We start from the raw sequence: 16,431 nt of genomic DNA on the forward strand, positions 1-16,431 counted from the left end.
TTGTGCTGAAGACAGTGTTGATATCACAGGGATGTTTTTGTTACTGCTGAACAGTGCTGACACAGTCAAGGCCTTTTCTGCTCTTTGCACCACCCCACCAGTGAGTAGGCTGGGGGTGCACAAGAAGTTGGGAGGGAACACAGCCGGGACAGCTGACCCCAGCTGATCAAAGGGATATTCCAGAGCATATCACGTCATGCTCAGCATATAAAGCTGGGGGAAGAAGAAGGAAGGGGGGGACGTTCGGAGTGGTGGCGTTTGTCTTCCCAAGTCACCGTTAGGCGTGATGGAGCCCTGCTTTCCTGGGGATGGCTGAATACCTGCCTGCCCATGGGAAGTGGGGAATGAATCCCTTGTTTTGCTTTGCTTGTGTGCACAGCTTTTGCTTTACATATTAAACTGTCTCAACCCATGAGTTTTCTCACTTTTACTCCTCCAATTCTCATCCCCCATCGCACCGGGAGGAGTGAGCGAGCGGCTGGGTGGGGCTTGGTTGCTGGCTGGGGTTAAACCATGACAACACCCTAGGTAAACCACGGCAGTGGCTAATCTGGTAAGTGATGTTATGGTTAAAAAGCACAGGCCCTGTTCCCACTACAGTTACTCAAGGAGCAGTACAGAGCTCAGATGATGCCCCTCGGTAATGCAGATGTAGCCACGATTAGGATTTGACCTGTCCTTCCTGAAAACATGGAGCCCCAGGCCAGTGCACCAGGACGGCGGAGTTTGGGCAGAGCTGTGGGTTTGGGGCTGCGAAAGATTCATGTAGAGAGCAGCAAGGTTTGCATCTGACTCTGCAAATGCTCACGCACGTGATGATACCCCACAGAAAGCTCCAGAGGGTTTCCCACAGGAGACCCCCACGGGCGTGCAGACCCCGTGCACACACGCGGTGGTGCAGGGGCGGGATGGTGGGAGCAGCAGAGAGTTGCTCTTTCCCCGTGCCTCCGTGAGCTCTCCTTGTGATCCTCCTGCAGGAGTTTATTCTTAGTTGGAAGCGCCGGGGTGCACGCCGACGATGTGCATCAACTGCTTGCTGACTTAGGTAAGCTCCAACCCTCGGTCGGCCGCTCCGGGAGGATGACACAGATCTGGGCGCATCCAGACTTGGTGGTGGATCAAAGGCAGGTGCTGACACTGGTTCCGGCTGTTCCCTCCACGCCTGTCCTTGCCCGTGGCAATTAATGTATAGCTTTTTGCCACATGGGAACTTGGCTCTCGGGAGCAAAAGCAACGCTCTGGTGAGCTGCTTTAAGGAGGGACGATGCAGCCCCAGAGCTGGTGAGAAGCGATGCCACTGTCACTGGCAGGGATGCGGGGCTGTGCACAGGATGAGAGCGCCCTTGTGACAAGGCTGTGGCACAGAGCCACCGAGACGGGCCCTTTTCCTCCCTGCCTAGATGTGGCGTGGCATGGCACCTACCTGTCCTGATGCCTGATCAGATATGAGCTTGAGCAAATGAAGCTGACAAGGGAGGATGCTGTCTCCCATCAGTGCATTTCCACCCAGCCCATTTCCTTCCCTGCAGACACCAGCGTTTGGCACCCTCTCCGTTCTCGCTCTGCCTGCGGATCGCACGGAGCAATGAGCAGCTTTGCCAGGGTCACCCCGGGAGGCTGCAGCCGCTCGTACCATGGCCCCCATGCTCCTTCAAAGACAGAGCCCCAGCCTCTGGTGCTGTGTGTTGGGGAGGTCTCGCTCCACCAGAAAACCTGTGCACAGTGGAGGGAGCTTGTGTCCAAGTGGACCAGCCAGGATGGCACAGGGCCAGACAGGAACCCCAAATCTGCACGGGGCTCTAGGGGACACACCGTGGCTCAGGATGACCCTGCTGCATCCCAGTGCAGTGGGAAGGAGGAGGAGAGGTGATGAATTTGACCTGCAGCCCCTGCAGGGCCAGGGCCACCACGGCCATCACCACGAGGGCTGCAGCCACCCATGCCCTCCTTGTGCGTCGGCAAGGCTGCGTGGGACTGGGGCACGGGGCCACCCGGTCACCCTCATGGGCACACAGAGCCACTTTGTCTTGGGGCAGCCATGCCGCTCCACTGGCACCCACAGAAATGGTCTCTCTCGCCGTCAGGCACAATGAAAAATAACTGTAAAAAAGAAACACTGTAAAAACTGAGGGGTGTGTGGAAGAGCTGTGTGAGCAAATGCTGAAAGCCGCAGGAGTAGGAAACAGATTGTAATCTCCCTAACGAACTGCAGTTAATCAGCATGAGCAACCGTGAACTGGGGTTTGATGCAGGGCTTGCTACCAGTGCCTGTTTCCAGAGGGGACCCTTATGTGATCTGGGGCTCTGTGCCCCGTACAATAAAGATCCCAAAGTCACAGGTGAATGGGACTGTATTTAAACAGAGGTGCTTGGAAAAACTAACCCCCATGTTGGCGTGGGTTGGGTTTTTTTTTTTCTGTGCAAGGAGGTTTGCCAGCAGACTTGGCTTTTTTTTTTTCTCAGTTTTTCGGGGAGCAGGAGACAGGCCAGGCCAGTGTTACTGAAGAGGGCTGCCACATCCACTGGCTCCCAGTTCAGATGGCCCCTGGGAGTCTCTACTATTGCCTTCTGTGGGCCTTGGACCACTCCTGAAACAGGGAGTCCTGCAGTCCAAGGGCAAAACCTAAACGAAGCCCAGAGCACTGTTACCTTCCTATACAAGCACTTAATTAATCATATAGAGGTGTTGGCCCTCCGAGATGTTACCCCTGTGCTTGCCCTCCCACCCAGAGGGGAGTTCATCGTCTATGGGCAGTTCACCAGCATCTCTGTGTCCCTCTTGGCCCTCCACAGACCAACCCAAAATCCACTGGTGGAGCCCCTTTCCACGGGTGGTGTCTGATTTCTTTTAATGGGCTCTCTTCTATAGTGGGAATCAAAACCCTGCACTGCTGAGAAGGGACATCTGGTGCCTGCAGGGCCACAGATGTGCGGGAAAGGAGGTCTGTGGGCCAGCAGCTCCAAAAGCTTTATTGCTTATTGGCTTCTGCTAACATCTACGTGACTCCAGTGACTAACAACCACCTTCAGGGAATGCACGTGTTAGTTAAGGACACCCTGGCCTTTCTGTGGGGGGTGGCAAGAAGGCACCGCTCAGTCTGCCAAGGCTTCCCTGGCAGCTGCCGTTGCAGGGCCATGCACCCAGGGGTGCAGCAGGTGATGCAGAACGGTTGCTGGTAGAAACCAAGGGGGAACTGCAGCCCTGGGCCACGTGGTCCAGACCCACTGGTGGCTTTTTTTTTTTTAGGCAGGGTGGAAACCAGAGTCTGGGGAGTTGAGTCCAGGTCCCACACCTGGGCAGCCCAGAGGAGATGGCCCTGCTGCCTTCTCCCCAATTTTGGGCTGTCTGAGCCTCCCGGCACGTCGTGGCTGCAGCCCTTTGAAGAAAATGGGAGCATCTCTGCCTTATACGTAATCACCTATAGGCTCCGTGCTGGTCCCCACTTGTCTCCATCCAGAGATGGCCGTATTGACTGTCCGCGTGGAGGGATGTGCTGGGCCCTGCAGTTTCCTGCTGGGCTCTGCCATCCTGCCGGGCTAGTTGGTGGGCTCTGTGGTCATGGTGTCTGCATCCGTAGACGGCGGCATGCTGCTGTTCCCACCATTGCTCACGTTTTCCTTGCTGTTGTCCCTTGTGGGGCTGCTGCCTTTATCCTCCACTTTCTGCTTGAGTTTGAGGGAGGAATCTCTCCGGGAGAGGATGGGTTGGTAGCCAGTGAAGCCTCCACTGCTCACATTTGTACGCTTGTCTGGAGACGGACAGAAAAAGAGGATTGTTTACCTTTCAGCTAAGGAAAAGGGTTGCGGGGTCTCTCCTTGCCAGAGGTATTGGGGTATCTTCTCTGAAAGATGGGGGTCCTTCCAGCCCCCGGATGCCCCTAAAGAAGGGAAGATGGGTGTGATGGCGTCTCCTACCTCCCGGCCCGATGGGGTGCATCAGTCGGTTCATCTGGACGTTCCAGTGCTTGACGTTGGTGCTGGCCTGTCGCAGCTTCCGCTGGGCCGCCTGGGAGGGGATGGAGGAGAGGGGTGAGCCAGCTGCCCGACAGCCCCCATCCCGGGACCGTGGGCAGGAGTTTCCCTCCCCTGAGTAAGCCTGGATTGGAGGCTCCCTCTGGGATGGAGACCCAGTTCACCCTCCTCTAGGTCTTCTGCTCCTCCTCCAATCCTCCCCCCTCTGCACACTCCCACTGTCGACATTGCTCTGGACACCAGCGCTGTCCCCCTGGAGCAGGACATGCTTGTCCCATCTCAGCCACTGAATCACCCTGTGCCTGCACATGGCACAGCTCAGCAAACCCCCGAGGCAATGCCAGCTTGGTCCCCAAAGCTACTCAGTCCTCCCTAGTGCGGAGGTGACTCAGGGAGGGCTGGGAAGTCCCGCGGGGCTCGCAGCACGAAGGGATGTGGCACCGGTGTGATGCTCACCATGACGTCTTGGTCCACTCGCTGCCTGTTCACTCTCACTTCTTCCAGCTGCTTCTGCGCCTCTTCCAGACACTTGTTCTTGTTCTCCATCTCCTGCTTGAGGACTTGCTTCTCCCGCTGAGTTTTGATGATATATTCCTCTTGCTCCTCCTTCAGCTTCATCAGCTGCTTCAGCTTCTCCTCTTCCTCAGCCAGTAGCCTGTCGATGAAGAGCAAAAGGTGAGGACATTCCTCTGCCACTTCTTCCACCAGCTTCCCCCATCTCTGCTGGCATACTGGGAAGTCGCCAGCACATCCCAGTACCCCAGGGAGCATTGCGTTGCCCTGGGGAGCATGTCCCCATGCCCAGCTGCTGCCCTGGGAGTGGGGCTAGTCGAGGAGGAGCAGGGATGCCCTGGTCCTACCTGGCCTGCGCATATCTCACGGACTCCTCATCCTGCCGCGCTTTCACCTCCTGCTGCAGGGCCTCCTGGAGACGCTCCTGCATGTCTTCCAGCTCCAAGATGCGCTTGCGCTGACGCTCTGCCTCTGCCTCCTTCAGGACCATCTCTGCCTGCATGGAGGCACGAGCCTGCGGCAGGGAGAGGAGCTATCAGCGTGGGCAGGCGGCAGAGCCACCGCGGCCATCCCCAGGGCCCCCTTACCCCCGCATCCCTGGGTGGATGGGGCCAGACATCTCCCACACCAGGGAGAGCCCATGGAGAGAGCTCCGAAGCAAGGTTGTTTCCCTGCTAAGGAGACACACCACATCATTTGGAGTCAGTGCTGGCTGCAAGGTCAGAAATGAGCTCCTTGGCCATCCTGGCACTAGCACTTGCCTCTCACCTGCCCCCCAGCTTCATATACCTCGGGGCAGGTTGTCCTCATCTCCTGCTCCTCAAGTATCTCACGCACGGTGGTGCTGACCCCTCCATCCCTTGTCCCCGGGTCACATACAGCCCCCAGGAGCCCAGAGGTGATGAGTGGCAACAGCATTATTGCAAGAGTGGGATGTGCTCCTAAAAGCTCCTCCAAACCCCCTGAGCTGCCATGGGCAAGGGAAGAGGAAGGAAGCACCCACCCTGTGAGCGACGCAGCCCTATTGCAGGACACGCCATGAGGATGCACCCAACCTGCTCAGCCTCCCGCAGCTGGATCTCCAGGGTCCTCTGCATCTCCTCGTGCTGCTGCCTCCGCCGCTGCTCCTCCTCCTGCAGGAGTATCTCTGCCTGCCGCTGGGCCTCCTTGAGCAGCTCCAGCTCCTGCAGCTTCCTCTCCTTCTCCTCCTGGAGCTGCTTGAGCCGCTGCGTCTCCTCCTCCTTGGCCGCCTTGCGCTGCTCCCGTTGCTCCCGCTGCTCCCGTCGCTTCTGCTTCAGGTCTTTGTGCAGGGACTTCTTGCCCTCAGCCTGCAGCCGGATGGCTGTCTGGATGGCTGGGGAGGGAAAGGGACGGTCAGTGGGGACACGGTGGGGGGGCACGGGGAAGCTGGGGAGGGGGCACAGGGTGGGCACGGACCTAGCGTCCACTCTTGGCGCTGCCGGGTGTCGGAGGCACTCATCTCGTAGGTGCGGGAGGAGGTCTTCACGCAGAACATGCACCTCTTCCCATCCCGGTCGGGCAGCACCTGCAGGGAGAGGACACCGGATGGCGATACCCGCCCCGTACCCCACCTTATCCCCACTTTCTTCAGCCGTAGGACTGGCTCTCCCATGCTCGTGGATGTGAAATTGCGTATTCTTGGGATCCCCCTCCTGGGGTCTGAAGGGGATCTCCTGGGTCTCCTGTCCCTGAGCTGAGCGCGGCCCAGGCTGTACCTCCACGCAGCAGTGCTTGTCCAGCGCGATGCTCCCCTTCTTCTCCTTCCGTTCCTCACTCATGTAGTAGGACAGGACACTGGGCTTCAGCGTGAACCACCGCTCTGACCAGTTCCTCCTCAGCTGGCCTTTCTTCCAGAGGTAGCCCTGCGCCCGAGAGACATGGGGATCAATAACAGGGTGGGGGGGCAGGACGGGGTTTGTGCCCCAGGACATGTGGGCTCCTTGCCTGTTTGAGCACGTCCTCGATGACCTCCTGGTACACCTCCTCCACGGCCATGCTGACAGCCTCCTGCTCGATGCCTCGCAGGAACCGCCCCGAGTTCACCATGTCCAGGAACTGCCAGACCGTCAGCCCCCCCTGCCCCTGCGGCTCCTGGGAGAGGTAGTCATCCAGCTCGCAGGAGTTCAGCTCCACGTTCATGGCCGTGCAGATCTTCTTCAGCAGGTACTCCACCTGTGGGGATGGGGAACTCAGCGACGAGGGAAAGTGAGAGCTGTCCCTGTCCCACCAACCCGTTTTGGAGAGTCCAAGCCCACATCTCTTTCCAGCCTGGAGATGGAGGACCCTTATCCCAGACGTATCACCCCTTATGAGGGTTGATGCTCATGGCCAAGGTGTTCCAGGCAGCAGGCAGGCTCAAGATGTTGACATTGGGTTAGAGGTTCACCACTACTGGGAGGTTTTCCCTTTTAACCACAAGGATGAGATGTTTTTGGCTTGTTTGTCTGCAGAGTGAGAAAACTGTGCAGAAGTCAAGGGCCTGAGGGAGAACAGACCAACGCTGCTGTCCCCCAACACCCAGCCTGCAAGGCAGGTGTGTCACACCATGGCCCTGACCTCAGCACCGCTCTGGTTTCCAGCTGACATCCTAAAAACACTGGGGAGGAGCAGGGGAAGAGGTCCCTATGAAGGAGATGAGCATCATTTTGAAACTGTAAATAAATTGCTTTAAAAAAGAGCTAAAATGGTTGACATGATGTCGGGAAGACTTATTCCAGCTCAAGTTTTGCTGCCAGCTCTCCTCTACCCGCGATCTAGGGACCAAGGAGGGTGGGTGACTGCAGAGAGCCACGCAGAAAGGTGAAACACAGTAGACTCCCTGCACCTAGCTGGATTTTTTCACATCACCTAACTAGGAGAAGGGCAAGAATTTAATGTAGTTTATTTTTTTCTTTTTTTTTTTTTTTTCAAGCTTAGCCCAATAAGCAGAAACATGATTCAGTTTGTCATGGTCTGGGGAACAGGAAACATCTCTCCTGGGGAGCAGGAAGTGCGGTTGCCCTCCTACATCTGCGCAGCACTGCGCTGCTTGTCTTTTTTTGCCCTTTTTTTTTTTTTTTTTTTTTTTGGCTTTTCTGCTGATCTCAGGAGGTTGATGGTGTAGAAGCAGACAGCAGCTGTTTGCCCAGCTGAGCTCCTTCTGGCGAGGCTGCTCGGCTTCTGAGCTCATCCCTCCTCCCCAGATCTGCCTAACTTCTCATGGGGGTTTGATCTGACCCCTGGAGAAGGGAAAACTTCCCCCTCCAAATGCTGGGTGGCATTTGGAGATTTGGAGATTACTGCCAGCAGCTTTGCTGCACCCGGGTACCTTGGTCTTAACTCTCCAGATGCTGGGCAGTGGGTGAGTGCCTGATGGCAGCGGGCATGGAGAGGGACAACTGGGTCTGCTCTGCCACTGCCTTCATGGTGGCACAGGCTGTAAAACAGCCCAAGAGACACAGCCCCATCCAGCCTGATGGCGATTTCACAGGGAGCAACCTCCCATTGCACCAAACTTTAAGGGTCTCTTATCATCTTCTCCTTCTCTCCCTTGAAAATCAGGAGGAGTCCTCCAACACCATGCTCTACTCAACCCTTGGGTGAGATGCAAGGGCTTTAGGCAGGGGACTAGCTCCAGGAAGAGCTGAGCTGCCGATGCTCCTTGGTTGGGGCTCTGAGAACTGGCATGGTCATTTCACAGCAGGCAAAATAACTCGTTGGCGTAGGCTTGGGCCATGGAAGAGCAATATGGACCAGCCCACACCTCATCTTCCAAGACATCTGTATGTGAGACGCTTCAGCATTTTGGAGGGGTCCTCCCAGCTCCTCCCAAGTCACCCCCTTCTCCCTGGGCAGCAGGGGTGGCCGTGAGCATACAAGGGGGTGCCCAGGGCAGACAGCCCCCTCCTCCCACCCCTGGCCTGCGCTCTTTCACATGCTGGAACACCACATCTTGCAGGATGTGGTGGGACATGCCAGGAAGCGATAGCGGGATGTGTCATCCCCAAACGGGGCTCTGCCAGCACACAGAGCCGTGGGAGGATGGGGACGGCGGGGGGAGAGGCAGGTCCTACCTCGTCTGGCACCATGACGAGAGGGTATTTGTCTTCAGACAGAAAGTTGAAGAGACACCAGAGCTTGAAGGCATCTTGGTGGGATACAATGCTATTCCCGTTCCGGTCGGGCTTGTAATTCTTTTTTGCTGTCAGGGTCCAGCAGAGCTCATCAAAGTTTTCTTTGACAAAAGCACCTTCCTCCACCTGTGGGCAGGAGTCAGGGGGGTGAGCGTGGTGCTGCAGGGCTGCGGAGGGGGTTTCTGGGAGGGGAAGCACTGGAGGGGAGAAGCCCTCACACCTGAAATCTCTTGTCCCTGCTGGTGAGAAGCATGTGGTGATTGATACGTGGGACCCACAGCTAGAGCGTAAGTGGGCACTGACCTACAATGCCAGAGTACGCATCACCCACACAGGTCCCTTACACGGGCAAGCAAGGTGTCCCGGCCCGCAGAGAAGATGCTACGGGGCCACTGCAGCACCCGGGCAGCGTGGCACGGCCACGGTGGCTCAGCCATGTCCTGCCGGGCTTTGGAGCACCAGCAGGAACCCCGTGGTGAAGCACACGCAGCGTTGTGGTGGTGCTCTCCCAAGCTCACCTCCCCAGTGCCTCCCTGGCTTTGGGTCATTCTCATTATCCCATTTGACCATAAAGAGGCACTGGGGCTCAGCGAAGGGAAGTGATGGCCCACAGGCAGGCAGCAGTGGAGGTAGGAATGACACCTCCATCAACCTCGGCCCCGCTGCCTGTCCATGAGCTTCTGTGACCGCTTGCCCGGCATCGTGAGATGCTTCGTGCGGCAGTTTCGGTGCGGCATTGGTGAACTGTGATGGGGACCAAAGGAGCCTGGCTGCATCTGGCTGCTCCATCCCAGCTGTGTGAGCTGCACGTGGCCAGCGTGAGGGCAGACTGCAGCCTGCAGCAGCAGAGCTGGAGAAAAACCTTTGGGTGGTGGAAAGCTGAAAGCCCTTCTTACTAGGAAAACCCACTTCTCCTTCTCAGGCTGCCTCTGGGATTTTATCAGCCATGGCAAAAACAGAAGAAAGGGGTTTAAAGGTCATTTCCCAAAGAACCACATGGGAAACTGGAAGCATTTTGGCTGCTCTGTGATGGGGAGATTGGGCTGCGCTGATCTTGGGCAGCTGCCTGCCCCAGGGGCAGAGGGTGCTGGGGAAGGGTCTGGCCTCACTCGGTGCAGACCAGATCCCCGCAGCTGAGATCAGCATCCCTGGACCAGGCTGGGCAGCTCCTGACCAGCTCAGGGCAAGGCAAGGACCGGCACGGAGACCGGCACGGAGCACCGCACACCGGGGACAGGCACGGCTCAGCCCTGGGAAAGCGGCAGGGGAGGGAAGGGTTACTGCACCCGGCTCCGGGCCCCCCCTTCTTTCGAGCACACAGTGGAAGAAAGTTGTCAGTCATTTTTCCTCTCCTCACATGCCTGGAGGAAACAAGCACCCAGCCGCAAAGTCTCGCTGTGCCAAACAAAGGTGCCTTTGAGACACGCAGAAAAAAAAGGGAGAAAGCCCCTGCCCACCCCAAGCTCTGGTCCTGCCCCGGCACCTCGTCCTCCTCCCTCTCCTCCTCTTTGCCAAATGATGTCACACCTCAAATTGGAACAGGGGTGAAGAGGAAAAAGGGGCTCATTTCTCTCTCTGAGCTCTTTAGGAAATGTGGGCAGAGATGCACCTCCATCCAGAGCCTTAATAGAAAGGGCTGACTTCATTCTTGCCAAGGAGGTGTTGGGTATTAAACATTTCTCACTCATTTTGGCATTCACCTGAGTGCTCCCCAACCCTCTGTATCCTTTTTCCACCCACCAAGGCATGGGATCTCCAAGAGCAGAGGGGAGTGGAGCCGTGGGGCTGCTACGGGATGCAGGAGCAGACCAGGCACCGTGGTGTCCCCACCTGAGATGCAGCAGGTCAGGGGGATGCCCACGGGGCTCACCTTATCCAGGATGTACTTGTTGAGGTACGGCATGTAACCCTGGCTGGACACCGGCCCATCGTCATCATCACGGAAATGCTCTTCCAGCGCCACAGGATCGTGAGGGATGCACAGCACCGTGTACAGGTTGTGAGACAGCACCTGGCCGAGTACAAGGGACGGGGAGAAGGTGAACAACTTCCAACCCTGCCCCGGCACATCCCCACGGTGCCGCCCACCCACCTGGGGACTGTGCCCCTCCCTGCAGCCACAGCATCGAGGCATGGTTTGGATTTGGCAGAAGGACAGGGGAATATTCCCGCATTTAAACCTTAGAGAATCATTTAGAAACAGGGAAAAAGCGAGGATTTTTCCACATTCATTTCTTTTCCTTCTTGGCACATGGGGAACTTTTTTTTTTTTTAAAAAGGGCTGTTTCAAACATTAGAGAACAAACAGGACATGCTTTGATCTAGAAAAGATGATAAGCCACCCCAAGCCATGCCGTTTGGCAGCTGCCCTTAGCAATTTCTTGAAAACATAACTAACGACGGCACCCAGCCTGGCAGCGGTTGCTTTCTGCCAATGGGGCACAGAAAGACGCAAAGATGAAAATAAGAAAAGACTTATAAGAAACTATGAAAAGGTTTTGTCTGGCATGGAAGCAGACAACAGAGATCGGGAGACACCATCTCTAGAAGCAGTCTGCAAGCGTCACCAACCAGCCCATTTTTGTTCAAATCCCCCAAAACAAAGCATGTTTTGAAGCTCCCAAATTTCCCACATGCTGGAAAGCCCACGCCACTGCCGGGCCAGTGGCCAGAGCCCGGAGCAAGGCTGTCCATGAGCACCACCAGCATCTCCGGCTCACGATGCCGGCCAGGCCGTTGTCTCCTCGTCTTTACCTCCCAGCAAGCAGGAGATGGTTAAACGAGCATCCCAAACTGATGCCGTCCCATTGCACCGGGATTTGCAGAGACGGCTTGTAGGGTTTGCAGATGCAGCTTGCCAAGGTTTCAAGAGAGGGGCTGGAGGAGATGGTGTGCAGCATCTCTGCTCCTCTCCGTGCAGGGCTGGAAATTTCCTCCCAGCAGGAGAGGAGCCGCCGGAGGCGATGCCGGCTGCTGCAGCTGGAGACAGTTCTTGCCTAACCAGATTTTCTTTCTGTTTTTCACCCTCCGGACCGATATTATCAGCAGGACTCCACCCTGTGCTCAAACACCGAGCGGGCTGTAGCCCTAAGCGCTGCTGCTATGGCTGCGCTTCTTGGGGTTCAGTGCAGCCCCGTGGTCTGCACAGGGGTGGAGAGGGATGGAAACACCCTGGGCATCCTCCAGGATGGCTAACAAATCTATCAAGATGGATGGACCGTTTGGGAATTGCATCTTGTTCCCTGTTTCCAGTGTGGGGCCTCGTCCCCATCCCTCGCACCTCCTCTCACAGCACCCCAAAAAAGCCCTTGAAGGTCTTGCGTGTGCCCCTGGCTGTGGCTGGCACTCCGAGCCCCTCCATCCGCCCCGGCACGCTGTGAACCAGAGCCCCGCTGCTCGCCGGAGCGGTCACCTACAAAATGAAAGTGGGTCAGGGTGGAGAGGAAAGCCCCGGGCAGGTCGATAGCAGGGTGCGTGGGGCTGGGGCTGCCCCAACCCCACGGAGAGAGGAGAGGTGGGAACCCCCCGCCCCGGGCTCTGAAACAAGGGATAGGAGGGGAAAATAATGGGGGGGGGGAAGGGATGCCCTGAAAGCGGTTTGGTGACACAACCTTTCCCCTGAGGTGTGCAGGGGATGGCCGGGGCAGGGGCAGAGGTCTGCCCGACACCCCCGAGCATCCCAAAATCCCTCCGAGCACCAGCCCCAATGCTGTTCTCCACCCTCTCCCCTCCTCTCCTGCCCCCCATCACCCCCCACTCCCACTGCTCCACAGCCACCCACAGCTGCTGCCAACCCAGAGCCGGGGGTGGAATATTTAATGCGGCTGGAGAATGGCAGCCCCTCTTCTTCCCCCCCCCGTGGCAGATGCCAGGGGCGATGCCAGGGCTGCGGGGTGACCTTTTGGGCTGGAGCCTGGCTCCCTGTGTTAAACACAAACCCCTCTGGCCCTGGCGGGTGGGAGCAGGGGGATCGGGGCTCCTGCACCATGCAGGGAGTGTGGTTGCTGCCTCAGTTTCCCCATGTACAATCAGACCAGCCCTGCTGAGAAAATCGAAGCTTCCCCGGAGCTGGGGGTGCAGGGAATCCTGTCCCAGGGGACCCCCAGCGCTGGGAGGCTTTGCCAGTGGCAAAGGTCCCTTGAGCTGCCCGTTTTCTGCAGCGAGGAGGACACGAGTGGGGGACAGCTGCCTTGCCACCCCCTCAGCCAGGACCCCTTGGCTCAAGCCCAGCCCCAGGTCCATCAGCTCCTGACATCAGGGAAGGCTTTCCCTGCTGTTTGAGCGGATGAGCTGCTCTCAGACCCGTTATTGGCCAAACTGGGACCCACTGGTCTGTGCCAAGAGCCTTTTGTGCATATAACAAGCAGAGGAGCTTTCAGTTCAAGGTAGGCACCTCCCTCCTGCCGCCGGGGGGGTCCATAAACAGGCTGTGCTGTGCTAACCAACCCCCTGCCCAAGGCACCAGTTAGACCCAGAGACCTGCACGGGCTATGGGTTCTTTCTCAAAAAGCGAGCAAGAGCCACCTCCCCTGCCATTTGTACCCTGAATCTGCAAACCCATGCAGTGGCTGGGGGATCCTGATGCCCCCCCGACACGCAGCCCTTCATTTAAACCGCTCGCCTGCCCCCCTGCCTCCTCCTCTCCTCTCCCCAAGGGCTTTGCTGTAGCGGGCAGCCTCAGGAGACCAAGTTCTTGGACCACTCAGCAAACTGCTCCTCTCCAGAAGGGGGACAGGAGCGGAGTAGAGGTGCCAAAAAGCACCAGGATGGTGCTCAGTGGCTCCCACCTGCCTGCCCCAGCCGGGCTCGGCTGCCCAAAAGGGCTCAGCTCTGCTCTGCCTGCAGCAGCCGCATCCCACATCCCAGCCAGCATTCGCAGAGACGGGGAGTAGCTCCCCCAGCTCAGCCAGGGAGGATGTGATGGCACGGAGAGGATAAAAGCTCATCCAAGAGCAGGGCTGGTACGTGCCCACGCTGGGAACAGAACTACCCGACATCTCTTGACGTGTAGCACTCAACCACAAGACTCTCTTTCCTTCCTGTGCAGATACACACCTACACTCACATATACATATGCACATGCTTGCTTGCATAGGAGCGTCCATGCAAAGAACTCAACTACTGAACCCAGCGGCTTCCCACAGCTTTGCCATCATGCTTTGAAATGCTGCTAAATTAAATAAATTGAAACGCTGCTTTACATCTGGCTGGAGAGAGGTCAGAGGAGTTGAGCACCCAGCTCCCACCGGCATGCTGCTCGTCTACCAGCAAAATCCCACCCCAGCTCCTGGAGCTGGTTTTATTTCTGTAGGTGCAAATGCTGTGAACACCGGCATTTCTCCCATCTTTGTTCAAGACCCTTCTTGCAGCAACATGCCTGGGTGAAGGAACAGAGCGCAGCCCGGCTCGCACAACCCGGGAGGAGTTTGGAGAGGGCATGGCCACCATGGCTGTAACATGTTACTGCTCAAACCTGTGAGACCCTGGATTTTTTCTGCACTGAACAAGCAGAAACGCCGCTGCTGGCTTGTGTAGGCTGGGGCAAACCTGAGCCAGTGTTTGGCAGCAATGGGGGATGGAAACGAGCTCTCCCCAGCCTCGAGGCGGGTGGAAAGTTATCCAGAATTGAGCTTCGTTGTGCAACAGCACAGCCTGACCTGCTGCCGTCCTGTCCCATCGCTGAAGGTGGGTGGAAACACAGCGAGGGGCAAATGTCCCTTCCCCTCTGAAATGTCACCCTGGGCAAAGCCACTGCCACCGTCCCCAGCATCCCCACAGCCCCTGCACGAGGGTTTGCAGCTCTCCCAGCCCCCCTGCACTAACTCTCTAGGAAATTGCCGTTAAAATTAGGGTCTCTGTTGCCTCAGCATCTTCACCGGTAATAAAGATCTTGCAAGAGGAGCGCTGCACGTGTTCAGCGCTTTTGGGGCTGGCAGAGCGCCTGGGCTGGGTGCAGGACCCGGGGCCTGGGTGCAGGGGATGTTGCAAGGGGAGCACAGCAGCCCTTCTTTGGGATTAGTAAGGGGAATTAGGCTCTGGCCTACTTTGGGATTTTCCTTAATTCCTTCAGATATTTCTACAGTTTTAAGTAGGTGAGCATAGCTCACAGGGCTTACGTGCAACGAATTTCTGGGGAGCAGCCGAAGGGTCTCGGCTGCAAAGGCAGCGGCTGATCAGGAGAAGCCCGGCTCCTGCTACTTCTCCTCCAGACCCTTGCAAAAAAACCCTCTTGATTTTTGGGCGAAACATGCCCCCTCTGCCAAGCCCAGCACCTTCCCTGCAGTCTGTCCCGGGGGAAGCCCTATAAAGCAGAGGGAATAGAGGAAAAGAGGTTTCTTCACAGCATTTCACAACCCATCTTGCAGACTCGCAGCAGCTGCCAAGTCCTGACGCAACATCTCCCTGTGTTTTGCATGTTTCTAGCTCAGGTCTTTCCTCTGCATCGCAGCCCCCTGCTCCAACCGGCATTTCCAACCCCAGTGCCAGCATAAGAACCACAACGGGACATTTACACGCCAACAAAAAAGGAGTCCCGTCGTTTGTAAAGGGAAAAAATATAAAATAAGAATCAATAATTATTGTCAAAGCCAAGGTACAACCTGGCGGATTTGACCAGACCCAGTCCCAGAGGCAGACAAAAAAGCTTTTAAAGCCACAATGGTTTTGATGAACAGCTGAATGTAGGAGCTTTCTACAAAGCTGCTGAGGGGGTGGGGGAGAGGGGAAAGTAGAGATTTTTTTTAAAAGTGCTGTGTTATTTCTGGCCAGACCACCGAGGAGTTTTAGTTTAAAAATGGTCTGCCTTTACCTACAGACCCACTGGCTGAACAGGAAGGAGAAACGCGGGTGCTCTGGCAAGCAAGAAAATATAAACTGAGTTTGGGCTGCTAGTTGGGCATAAAAAAGCGTAAGAAACTGAAAACTAAAAATTAGATTTCTCCGCATTTTCACCTAGAAAATACATTTGAGCATTAACTCCCCCCACCTTTTTTTTTTTTTTGAGGCAGATGAGGCAGAGACAGAGAACTTCACTAAAACCTGCGTGGAGGCAACAGCAAGATCTTATTAATCTTAATAATTCCTCCGAGGAAACCCAGGGGGGATGCAAAGCATCCCTGGACCCGCTCTGTCCCTCGCAGCCCACCCGCCGGCCCTACGCCGGGGCCGTCCGAGCCTCCCTGGGGACTCACTTTGAGCTGGGATTTGGAAACCTTGCCGCTCTTCTCCACGTCCAAGGCGGTGAAGGCGTACCAGATGGACTTCAGCAGCTCCGCTCGCAGGTCCATGGCTACAGGCGGCGATGGCAGAGGAGGTTCTGTCAAGGCCGGGGATCCGGTTCCAGGAAACCGCCTGCCTCGCCAGCCTTGGGCGGCGGGGGACGCACGAAGCAGGAGCGCCATCTGCTTGGGTGCACCCCGGAGAAGCCCACGGTCCCCATCTCGGCCCCACGGTCCCCTGGGCTGCAGGTCTTTTCCCCCTGCCCTGCCACGGACAGATGCCCCGCGCCCAGGGCTGCACAATCAGGGCTCACCGGAGCACAAACAGGACAGGGATTCGTAACCTTTTGCTAGCTCAGCCTAGAGATCAAAAGCTTTTTCGGCATCTGCGTTCTGCGGAGAGAAATCCCCTCCCTGACTCAAATAGCAGCTTCCTCTTCTGGGATTTAAATGAAGAGCTTCCCCTCGCAGCGAAAGCACGGGCTGTGCCTTTTGGAAAGGCTCCAGCCCTGCTTGTTTTGGGATCAGTCGCACCAAGTAAGGCGAGCAGAGATCCAGCCTGCTGCAGCCCTCCCAGGTTATGCCCATTCCTTGCC

At 56.8% G+C, this 16,431-nt stretch overlaps 1 protein-coding gene across 1 annotated transcript; it reads right to left on the minus strand.

The window, feature by feature from the left end:
* Nucleotides 1-2,135: 2,135 nt before the first annotated feature.
* On the minus strand, nucleotides 2,136-16,097 carry DEF6 (DEF6 guanine nucleotide exchange factor). The gene is made up of 11 exons (XM_052815499.1): nucleotides 15,809-16,097; nucleotides 10,489-10,629; nucleotides 8,559-8,744; nucleotides 6,451-6,678; nucleotides 6,222-6,368; nucleotides 5,923-6,031; nucleotides 5,541-5,839; nucleotides 4,833-4,999; nucleotides 4,429-4,627; nucleotides 3,916-4,006; nucleotides 2,136-3,749 (listed from the first exon to the last, which is right to left on the minus strand). The coding sequence occupies exons 1-11, from the start codon at nucleotides 16,016-16,018 to the stop codon at nucleotides 3,538-3,540; spliced, it is 1,989 nt and encodes a 662-aa protein (XP_052671459.1). The 5' UTR covers nucleotides 16,019-16,097; the 3' UTR covers nucleotides 2,136-3,537.
* Between the last annotated feature and the right edge of the window lie 334 nt (nucleotides 16,098-16,431).

The sequence above is a fragment of the Harpia harpyja genome, chromosome 19 (genome assembly GCF_026419915.1).
Source record: "Harpia harpyja isolate bHarHar1 chromosome 19, bHarHar1 primary haplotype, whole genome shotgun sequence".
NCBI lineage: Eukaryota > Metazoa > Chordata > Aves > Accipitriformes > Accipitridae > Harpia > Harpia harpyja.

Bases quoted from the DNA above. Each gene is read 5' to 3' on its own strand.
- DEF6 (XM_052815499.1), bottom strand. From the start codon at position 16,018: ATGGCGCTCCTGCTTCGTGCGTCCCCCGCCGCCCAAGGCTGGCGAGGC. The intron at 5,840-5,922 runs GTCCGTGCCCAC...TTCCCTCCCCAG, and splicing joins GCGCCAAGAGTGGACGCTAG to CCATCCAGACAGCCATCCGG. The intron at 5,000-5,540 runs GTTGGGTGCATC...TCCCTGCCGCAG, and splicing joins AGCTGCGGGAGGCTGAGCAG to GCTCGTGCCTCCATGCAGGC.